Here is a 16618-nt window from a genome sequence, read left to right as displayed (position 1 = left end):
TGTTAAGATAAAGTAAAAGAGGATAAAGAAAGGGTAAAAGAGAAGTATTGAATAAAAATGTGAAACCAAAGTAAACAAAATAAACTAAATAAATCGAATAAAAACAGAATGATTGAGTGGTTGATTGAGTGGTTGATCGACTGTCTGACTGATTGATTGAGTGAGTGATAAAATGATTGGCTAACTGAATGATTTATTGATTGCGTGATTGACTGATCGTGAGAAGGATTAGTAGAAAAAACATGATTAAAAGTAGTAAAATAAAACTTGAGATGACAAAAGGAAAACATTAGAGGCATACGGTCAATCTTAGGCTCGACATGCGCATAAACAGCTTCACACACATACACACAAACAAACGCACAAACACAGGTAAACGTTCCACAGGTGAGCGAGTGTTTGGGAAAATAAAACTCCAGGTGTATTCGGTGTTCACAGCTTTATGGAGGACTTAGTGGGGCGCCCTGACTACACACACACACACACACACACACACACACACACACACACACACACACACACACAATGTATACTCCAATAAGGTAAAGACACACACACACACACACGCACACACACACACGCACGCACACAATGTATACTCCAATAAGATAAAGACACCACACACGCACACACACACACACACACACACACACACACACAACGAGCTACAAGGACATGTAATACTGAGGAGGGTTATCATCATCATCATCATCATCACTATCTAGCACTCATCACTAGCTATCAGTCATCACGGGCGTCGCCTCTTGACCTCTGCATCAGCCCTTCCTTCCCGCGGCGTCGTGATGAGCCTGGGCAAGCGCTACGGACAGACAGACAAACTACCAGGAAGCGAGTGGAAACATTAAGACTGAGAAACTCCTCCAATGGTGACTCTTCTCCAGTGGTCGTGATATCTCTCTCCAACAGCAGTGTTCCTCCCAGCGGTGTGCCTGAGAGTGTGGAGGGAAGGCTCGGGGGTGAATTTTGATGTCATCTTGCCGGACTATTTTTGGACAGCCTCTCTTTAACAACAAACTTTGTAAGCAAATATTTGGTTCTGCGCATGCGCAGATCAGGCCCAGCTGTATATGGACAGCCGAACGGATTTGGAGGCCCCATCACGGAAGCCCCAAAGATGGACGTGTTGGCGGCGTGATTGGGTGTGGCGGCTGGCGGGACTGTCTCGGTGACCCACGCGTATGGGAAGCACCAGGACCTTGGGTGTGTGTGTGGGTGGTGGCAGCAGCAGAGGTGGGCCGCGCTGGTGCAAGTCACCTGTCTGGCGGTGCCGGTGTCTACCTGCCCGAGGGGCCGGCGGGGGCGGGGGAGGTGTACCTGCTGGAGGACCCGCTGCTGCCATACCTGCTGCCCGGCGCCGCCCTGCTGTAGGCGGCTGTCCCGCCGCTGCCGCTGCCGTGTCTGGCGGTCCCCGAGGCCCCGTACCTGGCCGTGCTGCCCAGCGTGTCCGTGGCCCCTCGTGATGAGTACCTGCCTGAGGGGCCTGCAGTGCCCGAGGTAGCCTTGGCACTGTAGGGCGGCAGGCCACCGGCGCCGCTGCTGGACAAGCCGTACCTGCCGGCGGTGGCGCTGCTCGGCCCGCACGTGCTGCCGTACCTGCCGCTGCCGCCTGCTGTGGACCCGTACCTGCCGCTGCTGCTGTCGTACCTGCTGACGCCACCGTACCTGTCCACAGCCCTGCTGCCTTGCGAGCCGCCGCCGCCGCCGCCCAGGCCGAAGGAACTGCTGCTGAGGGCCAGCAGGTTGCTGCCGGAGCTGGTGGCGGCGGTGCCGTAGCGGAGGTTCTTGCGGGGGGCGTGCGGCGAGGCAGCACGCGCGTCCCCGCTGCCGTACCTACTGCTGCTGCTGCTGCTCGGGGCGGCGGCCCTGCTAGGGGGGGGGTCTGAGGGGGAGTCATACCTGCTGAGGTAGCCGCCGCTGGAGGTGTAGCGCGGGAGGGAGGTGTCCCGGAGTCGGGAGAGGGACGACTCCCGCACCGAGCCGTAGCGGGACGACGAGTAGGGCGAGGCGGCCGACGACCCGCTGGGGCGGAGGAACCGGCTGTGGAAGGTAGTGTCCCCGGCGGGCTTGGTGTCGGCGGCGGAGGAGGAGGAGGTGGAAGTGGTGGTGGTGGCGGAGGGGGTGGAGTAGGAGGAGGGCCCGGTGGTGGTGGTAAAGGAGCTGCCCAGCCTGCTGCTCCTGCCGTAGGACGCTGTCGGCGGCTTGCTGTCGTCCGTCTTGCGCAGGAAGAAAGGCACGTCAGCGTTGGAGTCCCGCGACTCTCGCCGCCGCGCGAACGGGTGGCTGGAGGTCGTGTCCTCCGGCTTGGTGCTGGGCCGCCGCCGCGCACCGAAGGGCGTGTCCTTGGCCTCCTCCTGCGGCCGCGTCCTCCACCTGCTGCTGTCCTCGGTGGAGGTCTTGCGGGAGGCGTCTGTGGAGGTCTTGCGGGAGGCGTCTGTGGAGGTCTTGCGGGAGGCGTCTGTGGAGGTCTTGCGAGAGGCGTCTGTGGCGGCCTCCTCCTCTTTGGGTTTGGTACTCCATCGGTTGGTGGAGAAGCTGCTCGGGTTGTACTCATCCGGGGCGGAGGTCTTCCTCTCCGCCTCCGTCTTGGCGGCGCTGCCGTCCTCCCGCGGCCTCGCCCAGCGGTTGGTGGAGAAGCTGCTGGGCCTGTACTCCTCCGGGGCGGACGTCTTCCTCTCCGTCTCCGTGTTGGCGCCGCTTGTGCTGCTGTCCTTAGGCCGCGCCCAGCGGTTGGTGGAGAAGCTGGAAGGTCTGTACTCCTCAGGGGCGGACCTCTTCCTCTCCGTGGGCGTCTCCGTCGTGTCCTTCTTGTCCTCCTTGGGCCTCGCCCACCTGTTGGTGGAGAAACTGCTGGGCTTGTACTCCTCGGCTTCCTCTTTGGGCTTGGGCCGCGCCCACCTATTGGTGGAGAAGCTGGTGGGCTTGTACTCCTCGACCTCCTCCTTGGGCTTGGGCCGTGCCCAGCGGTTGGTGGAGAAGCTGGTGGGCTTGTACTCCTCCACGGGGGGCCGCTCCCTCCGCCGGGGGGAGGTCGACTCGGGGGTCTTGGCCTCGTCGCCCGGGGAGCGCCGCCTGGAGTAGGGGTTCTCGGGGATCCGGAGGGAGTCAGGCCGCGCGCGCTGGCGCCAGGGGTTGCTGTGCACGGCGGGGGGAGACGTGACCTCCTCCTCGGGCTGGGGACGGCGGCGCCTGTAGGACGTGGTGGGCGGGGGCTCGGGGTCGCCGGTGTCCAGGCGGTAGAGCAGCTCCGTGATGACCCCGGGCTTGGTGTCGCCGTCCTCTTCCTCCACGCGCTTGTCGGGGTCCACCGCCGCCTTGATGAAGGAGAACTCGGCGTCCTCCGTCTCCACGCAGTGCACACCGCCGGTGCCGCCCCACAGCTCCACCTCGTTGCTGCCGTGGCTCATGCGGACCATCTTGACCACCACCTGCACCACCACCACTGCCAGGTTACCTTAGGCCTCACCACAACACATGCACACATCACCCTCATCACTACCACCACCTGCACCACCACCACCACCACCAGGTTACCTCAGGCCCTCGTGACACACGACCACACGCACAGGCACATCACCCTCTCACCACCTGCGCCACCACCAGGTTACCCCAAACCCTCCCTGAACATGCTATCAACCACACACCTCACTTTCACCACCACCTTCACCCCCACTCCCACTACACACACACACACACACACACACACCACCACCATTTCATCATGATCACCTGAGGTATACACAACATACACCATTTTGATCACCACCCATCATGGTTACCTCTGTCTGCCTCCCCCCTCACCCCCACACCTACATACAACATATGCTCCTTCCTCCCCCTTTATTTTCATAGTTCAGCACCACCACCACCACCACCACCACCAATAACTACTACTGCTCCTACTCCTACTTTTATTATTACTGCTTCAATACTCCACCTTCTCATCCCACTACTAATACAGGTAGTCCTCAAGCTACGACGTGTGCGACTTACGACCGCTCGCACTTACGACCAGGCAAATAAGATTAATAATTATGTTAAGTAATGAGTTTACATTTCAAATATTCCGGCGGGGTTTGCAATGGTTTGTTTACACAGAGTTCCCGCGCTTTCTAACTCCCCTCTCCTTTCCCCGCCGGGTAAGAGGCGCAGGAACACAGCTCTATCCGGGACGGGATATTTGAAAATTTTGTTTTATTTTTTAATGCAATTTCCGACTTACGACCAATTCAACTTACGACCGACCTGCCAGTTCCGAACCCCGTCGTAGCTTGGACTACCGGTACTTTAACTACCACCACCACCACAACTACTACTACTACTACTACTACTACTACTACTACTCCGACACCTGGGGCTCACCTTGTAGCTCTGGTTGGCCTCTATCCTCACCGGGTGCAGGAACATGAGCCGCACGTCAGCCGTCTCTGTCTTTTCGCCTGAGAAACGCACGTACGACTGTGAAGAAAGGGGAGGACCACTTACTGACATACCTAGAAAGACAGACACAGGCAGAAAAGCAAACCAAACAAGAAACAAAAGCAACACAAATAACAGACAAACACTACACAAACATAGCAGTAAGTAGCGGGCTTTTTTTTCAATGTTTTTTTTATATTTTTTTTTACGCCCTTGCACTGTTTCCTCTGCTGTAAAAAAAAAAAGGTAGAAAAAGGTAGGAAAATGACACAAACTCCACCTGTGTTTTCTCATCTAGACAATCAAAGGTATGACCAGGTAGGAAATAACCTCCCACTGACTACATAACACTTTCGTCACCTGTCTGTTACCTGTATGATGTCTGTCCACTGCCTGGTCTCCCACGGGCCCTGGCAGTGGATGTTGAGGCCCATGTCCGTGGGTGTGAACAGGAACCCGAAGCCCACACCAAGCAGCTTCACGTTCTTGTCAACACGGAACCTCAACTCGTGCTCCTGGTAGATCTGAGGTGAGGGAAGTGATGTTAGGTGTTAATGTGAGGTGAGGTGATGTTAGGTGTTGTTGTGAGGTGAGGTGCTGTTAGGTATTGTTGTGAGGTGAGGTGATGTTAGGTGTTGTTGTGAGGTGAGGTGATGTTAGGCGTTGATGTGAGGTGAGGTGATGTTAGGTGTTGTTGTGAGGTGAGGTGATGTTAGGTGTTGTTGTGAGGTGAGGTGATGTTAGGTGTTGTTGTGAGGTGAGGTGATGTTAGGTGTTGTTGTGAGGTGAGGTGATGTTAGGTGTTGATGTGAGGTGAGGTGATGTTAGGTGTTGTTGTGAGGTGAGGTGATGTTAGGTGTTGATATGAGGTGAGGTGATGTTAGGTGTTGTTGTGATGTTAGGTGTTGATGTGAGGTGAGGTGATGTTAGGTGTTGTTGTGAGGTGAGGTGATGTTAGGTGTTGATGTGAGGTGAGGTGATGTTAGGTGTTGATGTGAGGTGAGGTGATGTTAGGTGTTGAAGTGAGGTGAGGTGATGTTAGGTGTTGAAGTAGTGGGAAGTGACGTGAGGTGGGTAAGGTGATATGTGGGGAATGCTGAGTGAGATATGACTTTAGACGTTGCTGTGACGGTGAGGTGATGTGAGGATAATGTGAAGTGAGAGGAACGTGATGGAGTCAAATAAGGGTAAGGTGAATGGGCAGGGCATGTGGAGTGAGGTGAATGTGAAATGGGGGGAGTGTTATGTGATATGAATATGAAGTGAGGGGAATGTAGACTGAGGGGAATTTGGACAGGTGAAGTGACGCTAGAATTTAAAGTGAGTGTAAGGTGGAGTGAGGTGAGCGTGGAGTGAGGGGAAGGTATGGAGGTATTCATATATGGAAATCAAAGAAAGTGAGTAACATAAAAAAAAAAAAACAGGTATACTTATAATCTCTCTCTGTCTCACCTCTTTGGGCGGACACCTGTAGCCCTTCTTGAAGCGGCACACCTTGTTGAACTCCAGCACCGAGCCGTTCTGGGTGAGGGAGCAGATCTGGGGACACACGAGGCAGGTGAGAACAGGTAAGAAACACAGGTACTCAAGACAGGTAGGAAATCACTGCTGTTAATCTGTTATGTCTGGAGGGCGACAGGAAAATAGGAAGAAAAAAAAAGAGAATGTACTATACTTCGTTCCACTGAGTGTTAAAAGTACTGTTCCCCCATTAGCCAATAAGAGTCAACCTTCCCTACCATCACCAATCACACGTGGCCTAAGTAGAAGGGGGCGTGGCTTGTTAATGGGGAAGGGAGAGGAACTTATGATTGAAACTAATGGTGGTAGAGTTCCAGATTCTCTCTCTCTCTCTCTCTCTCTCTCTCTCTCTCTCTCTCTCTCTCTCTCTCTCTCTCTCTCTCTCTCTCTCTCTCTCCCTTGGCGGTTAGCAGTACGGGAAACATGACTCTAAGGCGCACCCACACAAAAGTAAATGCACAAACAACAGCAGCAGTCAGTAGCATGCTAGCACTGTGTATTGTTAGATGGTCCCGTGTTTGGCAGACTAATAGGAATGATGATGATGATGATGATGATTTATGATAATGATGATAACTTGGATGAGCAAACACAACAGACAGATGATGATAAAAATGGTGGTAATGGTAATGATAATAATAATGATAGTAATAAGAAAAGGGACATTTTAATCATTGCAAAGAAATAAATAATAATGTAACACCACAACGCCTTACCTTCACCCACTACTACTACTACTACTACTACTACTACTACTACTACTATTACCACACAACCATTCTCCATTCCACCAGCATACGAATCTTCGCACACACAACCATCACCACCATCACCACTACTACTACTACTACTACTACTACTACTACTATTATTACTGCTACTACTACTATTACTACTTTTTTTTACAGCAAGGAAGGTAGCTCGAGAAAAAACAAGCAAACAAAAAACCCCGATAGACGCTGCTCCGGCAAAAGAAAAAAGAGCGAGGGGCCAAAAGAGGTCATGTCAGGGTGGAGAGGTGTCTTGATACTCTCCTCTTGGAAGAGTTCAAGTCGTAGGCAGGAGGAGATAGACAAAGGAAGGGTGATCCAGAGTTTTCCAGCGGAAGGAATACAAAAATGAAGATACTGGTTGCCTTGCATAAGGGATTTGGATAGAACAGTGACGAGGAAGAGTACTAATACAACTACTATTACTACTGCTACGACTACTACTACTACTACCACTACTGTAATACAACCCCACATCATTCTCCATTTCACCAACACTGCAAACTTGGCACACACACACACACACACACACACACACGCACACACACGATCCAATACGCCTCCTCCTCAACCACCACCACCACCAGTAGGAAGAAAAGAAATTAAGGTAAATCACAAAGGTTCGAATCCCCTTCTCGCACGCCACCAACGCTCTGCCGTCACCTGTAGTTTAGTTTCCCAAGTGCTCGAGTGGTGGACTTTTTTTTAATCATATTTTGTGGTTCCTCTGACCGCCTCTACGAACATAACCTTTGCTAGACTACCCAGAGGTCCAGCGTGAGTGTCGTCAGTGATTCTTGTATACACTCCTACAAAACACACTCTTTTCTGATATATCACGGCACCAGTATAAAAATAAAGCTTCCTACGCCATTAATACGATTGAGACGACCATAATAACAATGACAACAACAGTAATGGGATACAAATCTGCGTGTTAGGAAAGCGTGTTGAGACATGTATTTTACTCTCCCACCGCGCAACCACATTCACTAGACCTGTCCTGCAACATTATAACTTTGGTGACGGCAGCGATAGACGAACCACAGCACAAAGAGGAGGAGGAGGAGGAGGAGGAGGAGGAGGAGGTGCTGTACGTACACTTGTGAGAGCTTCGCTGACGGGGGCGAGGGAGGAGGGGGAGGAGGTAGTGGAGGAGGAGGAGGAGGAGAGCCGCTTGGTACAGTTCTTGCTCCGGTTGTTCCTGACGCGGCCTGACGTGGCACAGAAGGTGAGCCAGAAGGGGAGCTACGGGGGGGGGGAGGGTAGGTCTGGGCGCGGGGGAGGGGGAGGAGGGGAGGTGGGAAGGGGATAGAGGAGGATGGTGATTGCATGGAGGTAAGGAAGGGAGAGAGGTGAAGGGAAGGAAGAAAGGAAGGAAGGGAAAGGAGGGAAGGAAGGAAGGGAAAGGAAGGAAGGAAGGAAGGGAAAGGAGGGAAGGAAGGAAGGGAAAGGAGTGAAGGAAGGAAGAAAGGAAGGAAGGGAAAGGAGGGAGAGAAGGAAGAAAGGAAGGAAGGGAAAGGACGAAAGGGAGGAAGAAGGGAGGGAAGGAAGGAAGGAAGGAAGGAAGGGAGATAGAAAATAAGAAAGGGAGTGAAGAAGGGAAGGAAGGAAGGAAGGAAGGAAGGAAGGGAGATAGGACAAAAATAGGGAATGGAGAGAGGATGAAAGAAAGGAAGGCAGCAATGGGGGAAGAAAGAACGTAGGAAGAGGGAGAAATAATGAATAGATGAATGAATAATGAAAGGGGGAAGAGGAAATGAAGAAAGGAAGGAAAGGGAATGAAGAGAGGGAGAGAGAGAAAGAAATGAAAAAGAAATGAAGGAAGAAAGGATGTCGGGTCGGATCAGTAAAGGATATGGCAAAAAAAAAAAAAAAAATGGAACGAAGGAAGGAAGGAATCAGGGAAGGAGGGAAGGATGAGGATACAAACCGGAGGGAAGGGAAGGGAAGGAAAGGAATAACAAGACAAAAAAAAAAAAAAAAGAAGGGGAAGAAAATACCAGTTTAGTCTATCATCCAGAGCTCCGTCACGAGAATTTGAATGATAAGGAACAGGGAGGGAAAAAAAGGGGCAAAAATACAGGGAAATAACGAGAGGGAAACAAAATCACCGACATTAGAACAGGATTTATACAAGTCAGTCAAGATGATGTTTACTTTTGGTTTATTTACGCTAAGGCTAAGAAAATACTGACTAATTACTATACAATCAAGTACTTAAAGGTGGGTACGATTATTTAAGTCTAAGCTAAATGCCCGTATGCTAAGCTCTCCCTTGCTATGAGATGTCCAGTATTACCAACACGAAAACCAGCGGAAGATTCTAAACTAATTTCCTGCCTTCATTTAACTCCACATACTTTACCTATTACCTTTTTTTCTTTCCCAATTTGTATCACAATATAACTTAGAGAGAACATAACATCAACAATTTCAGAACCGTTTTTGCGCATTCGTTAAATTTCACAAGTACTTCACCTCTAGTTACTTTTATTGGCCTATTTGCGTCATGCCAATACTTGCAGATAAAGTTAATAGGTTGAGGGTAGCCATTGAAACGTGGGAATAGTTTGTGGAAAGATAGAAGGCTTGTATATTGGGATTGGAGTCTGGCTGAGCGATAGTGTTGGAACTGACCTCAAGGAAATGGCCGAGAAAGGGAGAGCTTGTATTAAGGAGCAGACAACATTGACTAATAACTCTACACCAATTAATTAAGTGGAGGTGAAAACATCGACTAATCACTACAGTCGACTAATTAAGTTAAGCTTGTTTATGCTTGACAAACAAAATTACTGAAGTGACTTAAGCAACATTCAACAGTTTACTTATAACACATGATGGGTATTTATTTTGTATTAGAAGTTACCTTAAAAGTAAAAGTTATAGTAATTGTTCTTGATGATTTCCTGCACCAGACTGTTTATTTACTTAACTGGACAATATACTAGAGTGATTATTTGTACCCAAGAGTCTGCGCGTGGTCGGTCTCTAAACACAGGGACAAATTTGTTGCTGATTGACTGAATGGAGCTGGACGTCAATAATGTTTGGTTTCTGTAAGACATAACACTTTTTAGACTTTGGGTTTGCTAAATGAAAAAAGTTCTTACATTTTTATCTATACAGTTTTTGTTTATTAAAGGATCCTGTTTAGATTTCCTTAAACATGCTCACTCCAGTGTTGTGCCACGCTGCGTCCAGCCCATCAGCAGCAAGTTGGTTCCCAGGCCTAGACAACGGCCGAGGCGACTCTCCTCATAAAAGATAGTTTGTTATCTTTATTTACTTAAGAATTAGCTTATCACTACTTAACGAGGCCACTTGTTTTATGAATTCAAAAGTTAATCATATTTTTTTCATTTTATGGTCAGAGATTTGTACATAAGGAAAGTAGTTACAGTTTCGTCTGGGAACAAAATTTACTCAGGAATTTTTACTAGAATGATTGATTGTACGGAATTAAGCAGGTCATCTCTTCTCAGTTTCAAATATCAAATAAGAAGTTCGGGAATGTATGTAACTTGACCAACATATCTCGGGGAATTAATAATTTTTTTCAAAAAAAGAAGGAAAATATTGGTCTTTCTTGAATTAGTGACAACATGGTGCAAGGTGCAGGTGCAAACTTGGGGTGGACAGACTATGGCATTCCTGTCCTTACTTGTACTACCTTGGGAGGGGCTGGGGGAGGGAGGGGCGGGGGGAAAAATCGGGGAGGGGGGAGAACTAATGACTCAACATGGAGAGAAACAGGGAGGGGGGGAGGGGGGATTACTCATTCAAAAGGCTGCAGTTTTGGCCACTGTCACTTCCACTTAGGAGGGAGAAAAAGAGGGGGAGGGGGAGGAGGGGGAGACGGGGAGTCCTTACCTATTGCTTAAACCGCACCTCACCTCACCTTACCTGTACACACACACACAAAAAAAAAAAAAACCATCCTTCCACGCGCACACAAACGTCCCCAACCCTCCCAAACACACACAAACACCAACAGACACACAAACACCCACACACCTGCTTGTTATTGTTGAAGTCCAGCTTGCGGGGGATATCCAGGCCGTGGGTCATGAAGAACGCGATGACCTCGGCCTTACCCAAACACTCGGAGGTCAGGACGGTGCTCAGGAAGTCCGAATCGCTAATCTTCTCAAAATCCACCGCCTTGATTAGCTCCTCAACCGCCGTGCCAAGAGCCGTGAGCGGGAGGCCTTGTTGATCGATGTAGCGAAGTCCCCAGTCACGGATAGCCTCAAAGAGCTTCAACTGGTCCTCAATCTTCAGGTCAGGGTGGCAAATGACCTTCTGCACCATCGGCTTGTCCAGGTTCAGGTAGCCGTTGCAAGGGATCACGGTGGTGGAGTTCTTCAAGAGGATCTGCCAGCACTTCGCGTTGAGCTCGGCCAGTGTGTCCTCCGATAGCACCAGGAGGTCAAAGAGGTTGTCCTTCGAGTCCTCCGTCGTGGGTTCGAAGTGGTCGACGAACTCTTCCAGGTAGGTGAGGGACTTGATGCCCAGCCCCGCCAGACCCCACTTCCGGCTGGCCCTCAGGAGTGCGAAGGCCACGCTGATGTTCTCGCACGCTACCTGGTCCGTGTAGATGTACCTGTGGGCGCCTGGAGGTTAGGGAGACACACCTGGGCCATCTTGCACGAGTACTAACACTCCAAATACCAGGAAAAGGAGGTCTATTTATGGTACCTGTGGATACCTGGGCGTTAGTGGGACACACCTGGGTCATCTTGCACGAGTACTACCACTCCAAATACCAGGAAAAGGAGGTCTATTTATGGTACCTGTGAACACCTGGACCTTAGCAAAATACACGTGCGTCATCTTACAGTAGTTCTATCACTTCAAATACCAGAAAAGGAAGTCTATTTATGGTACCTGTGGATACCTGGCCGTTAGTGGGACACACCTGCGCTATCTTACAATACTACCACTCCAAATACCAGGAAAAGGAAGTCTATTTATGGTACCTGTGAACACCTGGACCTTAGCAAAATACACGTGCGTCATCTTACAGTAGTTCTATCACTTCAAACACAGAAAAAGGAGGTCTATTTATGGTACCTGTGGACACCTGGCCGTTAGCGGAATACACGTGCGCTATCTTACAATATCCCTGTCACTTCAAACACAGAAAAAGGAGGTCTATTTATGGTACCTGTGGGCGCCTGGACGTTAGTGGGACACCTACGTCATATTAAAGCAGTCCTATCACATCAAATACAGGGAAAAGGGGATGTGTTTGTGGATGTCACTCACTCCAAGAACTAGAAAAAGATTTGATGCTACTCACTTCAATTCAAGAAGAAGGTCTATAATCAAATGAAGGAGTCTATACTTAACCCGTTAGCAGCGACGGGCCAAATTTGTGCCATGATTTAACCCCCAAAATAGATAATACATAAACTGATCACAAATGCTTTGATATATATTATGAAATGGTTTGTGTGAGTGATGATTTTTTCTCATTTTTCTCGCTTAGAGGGGCCTTTAAGAAACATGATCCCCGCTGCTACCGGGTTAAGCATGTCAATCATTGCAGGTGGAATAAAAAGACCCAGCCATTCATATCACTCACTTCAAATACAAAAAAATAACAACAACTAATGGAGGGAATGAGTCTCTTTCCGCATGTCAACCACTTCAGGTAAACAAAAAAAGATATAAAAAAAGGAAAATTAGCCTCACCAAACACCTCACTCACTTCAACACCCAACATAAAGGTCCAATCCTGTCAGCCACTCACTTCAATTCAAGAGGAAGGTCTGTAATCAAGTGAAGGAGTTTACTTAAGCATGTCAATCACTGCAGGTAGAATATAAAGACTCAGCCGTTCATATCACTCACTTCAAATACAAAACAACAACAACTAATCGAGGGAATGAGTCTCCTTCAGCATGTCAACCACTTCAGGTAAACAAACAAAAAAACAAAAACAAAAAAAAGGGAAAATCTAGCCTCACCAAACACCTTACTCACTTCAACACCCAACATAAAGGTCCAATCCTGTCAGCTACTCACTTCAAGATGTTCTCAAAGTTCACCAAACACGTCACGCACTTCAAGCATGACGGAAAAGTTATATCATGTCTCACTCACTTCAGATACAAGAAAAAAATAGAAAAAGGAAAATCAGCCTAATCAAACACCTCACTCACTTCAGATGAAAGAAAAAAAAAGTAAAAAAAAAAAAGGGAAGAGCAACCTAATCGAACACCTCACTCACTTCAACCCCCAACAGAAAGGTCCAATCCTGTCAGCTACTCACTTCAAGATGTTCTCAAAGTCCACGGGCTTCATGTCGGTGATCCTGAGGGTGGACATGTCGTTGGGGCCGGGGCCGGGGGTAGCTTGCTGCACCAGGCGATACAAGGGCTGACTCGCCGTGGCCAGGAGAAGCCGGTGAGCCTGGCGGAGGACGAGCCAGGTGAGGGGAAAAAGTAAGGTTAAAAGGGTGAGGGAAGGGAGGGTGAGGGGAGGGTTAGGGTGAGGGAAGAAGGGGAGAGAAAGGGTGAGGGTAAGAGGGTGAGGGATGGAGGGTGAGGGTTTAAGAGTGAAGGTAGGGTGTTGGAAGGGTGAGGGGAAAGAAAAGTGAAGGGAGAAGGGTGAAGGGAAGGAAAAGTGAAGGGAGAAGGGTGAAGGGAAGGAAAAGTGAGGGGAGAAGGGTGAAGGGAAGGAAAAGTGAGGGGAGAAGGGTGAAGGGAAGGAAAAGTGAAGGGAGAAGGGTGAAGGGAAGGAAAAGTGAGGGGAGAAGGGTGAAGGGAAGGAAAAGTGAGGGGAGAAGGGTGAAGGGAAGGAAAAGTGAGGGGAGAAGGGTGAAGGGAAGGAAAAGTGGGGAGAGAAGGGTGAAGGGAAGGAAAAGTGAGGGGAGAAGGGTGAAGGGAAGGAAAAGTGAGGGGAGAAGGGTGAAGGGAAGGAAAAGTGAGGGGAGAAGGGTGAAGGGAAGGAAAAGTGAGGGGAGAAGGGTGAAGGGAAGGAAAAGTGAGGGGAGAAGGGAAGGAAAAGTGAGGGGAGAAGGGTGAAGGGAAGGAAAAGTGAGGGGAGAAGGGTGAAGGGAAGGAAAAGTGGGGAGAGAAGGGTGAAGGGAAGGGTAAGAAAAAGTAAGGTGAGAAGGGTGAAGGAAGAGGGGTGAAGTTAGGAAGTTAAGGGTGAGAATGAGGGTAGAAGGGTGAAAGTAAGGGTGAGGGTGGAAGTATGTGTGGAAGTGTGAGGTAGGGTGAGGAAAGGAGGGTGAAGGTAGAAACATGAGGGTAGTAGGTTGAGGGTAGGAAGGTGAAGGTAAAGAGTGTGAGGGAAGAAGCATAAAGGAAAGGATGATGAGGGTAGGGTGAAGGTAAGGGTGAGAGAGGAAGGGTGAGGAAGGAGAAGGATAGTAAGAGTGAGGGTATAAGGGTGACGGTAAGAAGGTGAAGTAAGGGTAAGGGAAGAAGGGTGAGGAAGGATGATGATGGTGTGAGGGGAAGGGTGAGGGAAGAAGGGTGAGGAAGGAGGAGGATGGTATGAGGGTAAGGGTGACGGTAGGAAGGTGAAGATAAGGGTGAGGGAAGAAGGGTGAGGAAGGATGATGATGGTGTGAGGGGAAGGGTGAGGGAAGAAGGGTGAGGAAGGAGGAGGATGGTATGAGGGTAAGGGTGACGGTAGGAAAGTGAAGGTAAGGATGAGGGAAGAAGGGTGAGGAAGGAGGATGGAAAGAGTGAGAGTAAGGGTGAGGATAGGGTGAAGGTAAGGAGTGTGAGGGAAGGAGCATGGGAAGGAAGATGAGGGTAGGGTGAAGGTAAGGGCGAGGAAGGATGATGATGGTATGAATGTAAGGGTGAGGTTAGAAGGGTGAAGGGTAGAAGGGTGAGGGGAGTGCGTGGGTAAAGGAAGGTGAAGTGAAGGGAACGTAAAGGTAGGGGAAAGTGTTAGCAAAGGAACGTGAGGGGAATGAAGGTGAAGGTAAACGAAGGTCATGGTTAAGGAAAGTGAGAGTATTGATAAAGATAGAATGGTCAGTGAGAAGGAAGTGAGCACCGAGGCAACGCGCTCTAAACTTATCCTTCCCCATTTCATTCTTATTTTCCTCGAACTTCACGAACAAGAAACACACACACACACACACACACACACACACTTAATGACTATCCTTTCAACCACAGTAACCACCAAACAATGTAAATATAAATGTATCTTCTAATTCCCTGGAAACTTCTTAACCTCAAAATTAGGATGGCAGTGCTAGGAGGCTCGGGGGAGGGGAGGAGGGAGGGGCAGGAAAGCCTCACTCAATGTACCTCAGCTCTTCATGGACCCAGAACAATATGGAGAGTACTTTTAATAACGAAACCTTGACTCCCTGCTCCACCTCTTTGGGTCCGCGGAACAATGCACATAATGGTCTCACCAGCAGCGGCATTTACTTCTCCTTCCCTCAGCCATTCACAGCCCCCTCCGCCTCCCCGAAGTCTACTTTCATATTATATAACAACAATGGAGGTCGTGGACAGTGTACGTACTTAGCTTCCCTTCATTAGTCTCGGCCTCTAAACACACCTCCACACCTCCACACCCACACCCACATACCCCCCACACCCGCCCACACACACACACCCACTCACACACACGCAATGCTGCCCGAGGGAATGTGTTCTTCGGTAAGTCGACTACATTAAGTATCTTCATGCAATACGCTATAAAATCTGTGTGTTGATGTTTACGCGTGTGTTTTCAGCGCCCTTCCCTTACTCCTAGACAGCTGCTCCACTACGACACACCGGCGGCAAGATTGAATTAGCACAGAGCAGGGAAGAAGACTACGTATGATTAGTACTTTAAATGCAGGCGCGGACAGTGAAACAAAGTGTAGCACAAGGAAGAGTGTGGGGGAAGAAATAGAGACGGAAGAGAAACGAAAGCAAAGAAAGGGAGGTAAAGAATAACACAGAGTAAAGGAGAAGAGACAGAGAGAGAGAGAGAGAGAGAGAGAGAGAGAGAGAGAGAGAGAGAGAGAGAGAGAGAGAGAGAGAGAGAGAGAGAGAGAGAGAGAGAGAGAGAGAGAGAGAGAGAGAGAGAGAGAGAGAACACCTTTACCTTTAAATATGCGCTTCAGAATAAGGATTGGAGGAAAAAACGGAAAAAAGGAGAGAATGAAAGAAAAAGAAATGAAGGAAAGTAACAAAGAAAACAGGAATGAAAGAAAGAAAGAAAAAATGGAAAGAAATAAAGAGAGAGAGAGAGAGAGAGAGAGAGAGAGAGAGAGAGAGAGAGAGAGAGAGAGAGAGAGAGAGAGAGAGAGAGAGAGAGAGAGAGAGAGAGAGAGAGAGAGAGAGAGAGAAAGGAAAAGAAAGACATGCGGAAATCAGAAAAAAGGAAAAATGTGGAGAGAAAGGAGGAAAGGGGTAAGAAAATGACAAGTGAGTGGCGGGCTTTTTTCTTTTTTTAATATTTTTCTTTACGCCCTTGAACTGTCTCCTTGGCTGAAAAAAAAAGAAAAAAAAAAAAAAAAAATAAGAGCCAAATTATCCAGCGAGCGTTGCCAAATTATCGTATTCATCGCATTGTATTTTCATAGTTTCGGACCGATAACTGGCAAAAAGGAAAAAAAAAGAGCATCAATAAATAACAGCTTTAACGCCAACTTTAATTTTCTATCGTTATTTGTGCAGGTACGAGAGAGCTTAAAAGCAAAATAATAACAAAATACAATATATATGATAATCTGGCAATGCTGGTGTTCACTCGTGTGCGGCAGCCGACTGGACGCCGTTCCCATCACACGCACGGAGAGGGAATGATCGCCGCCAGTCGTTTTTGTCCGCTGAGGCGCTCAACGGAGGGAGGAGTCCACCTTCAAAGACTGTTGTGGGACGCCAGTCAGCCTCGGCGCACACATACAT

General features: G+C 49.0%; 1 protein-coding gene across 5 annotated transcripts in view; it reads right to left on the bottom strand.

Moving 5' to 3' along the window:
* Nucleotides 1-422: 422 nt before the first annotated feature.
* The window catches only part of LOC127000585 (uncharacterized), a 74832-nt gene continuing 58636 nt past the window's right edge, over nt 423-16618 (bottom strand). For all 5 annotated transcript variants that reach the window (XM_050864466.1, XM_050864467.1, XM_050864469.1 and 2 more), the window contains exons 4-10: nt 13012-13151; nt 10749-11337; nt 7830-7976; nt 5890-5976; nt 4809-4961; nt 4381-4476; nt 423-3446 (exon numbers count right to left, since the gene is read on the bottom strand). In XM_050864466.1, the coding sequence (XP_050720423.1) occupies nt 1296-3446; nt 4381-4476; nt 4809-4961; nt 5890-5976; nt 7830-7976; nt 10749-11337; nt 13012-13151 (3363 nt within the window). In that variant the 3' untranslated portion in view covers nt 423-1295. The remainder of the gene's footprint in view (nt 3447-4380; nt 4477-4808; nt 4962-5889; nt 5977-7829; nt 7977-10748; nt 11338-13011; nt 13152-16618) is intronic.

The sequence above is a fragment of the Eriocheir sinensis genome, chromosome 19, assembly GCF_024679095.1.
Source record: "Eriocheir sinensis breed Jianghai 21 chromosome 19, ASM2467909v1, whole genome shotgun sequence".
Classification (NCBI taxonomy): Eukaryota; Metazoa; Arthropoda; class Malacostraca; order Decapoda; family Varunidae; genus Eriocheir; species Eriocheir sinensis.
This window is presented reverse-complemented; position numbering and strand designations above follow the sequence as displayed.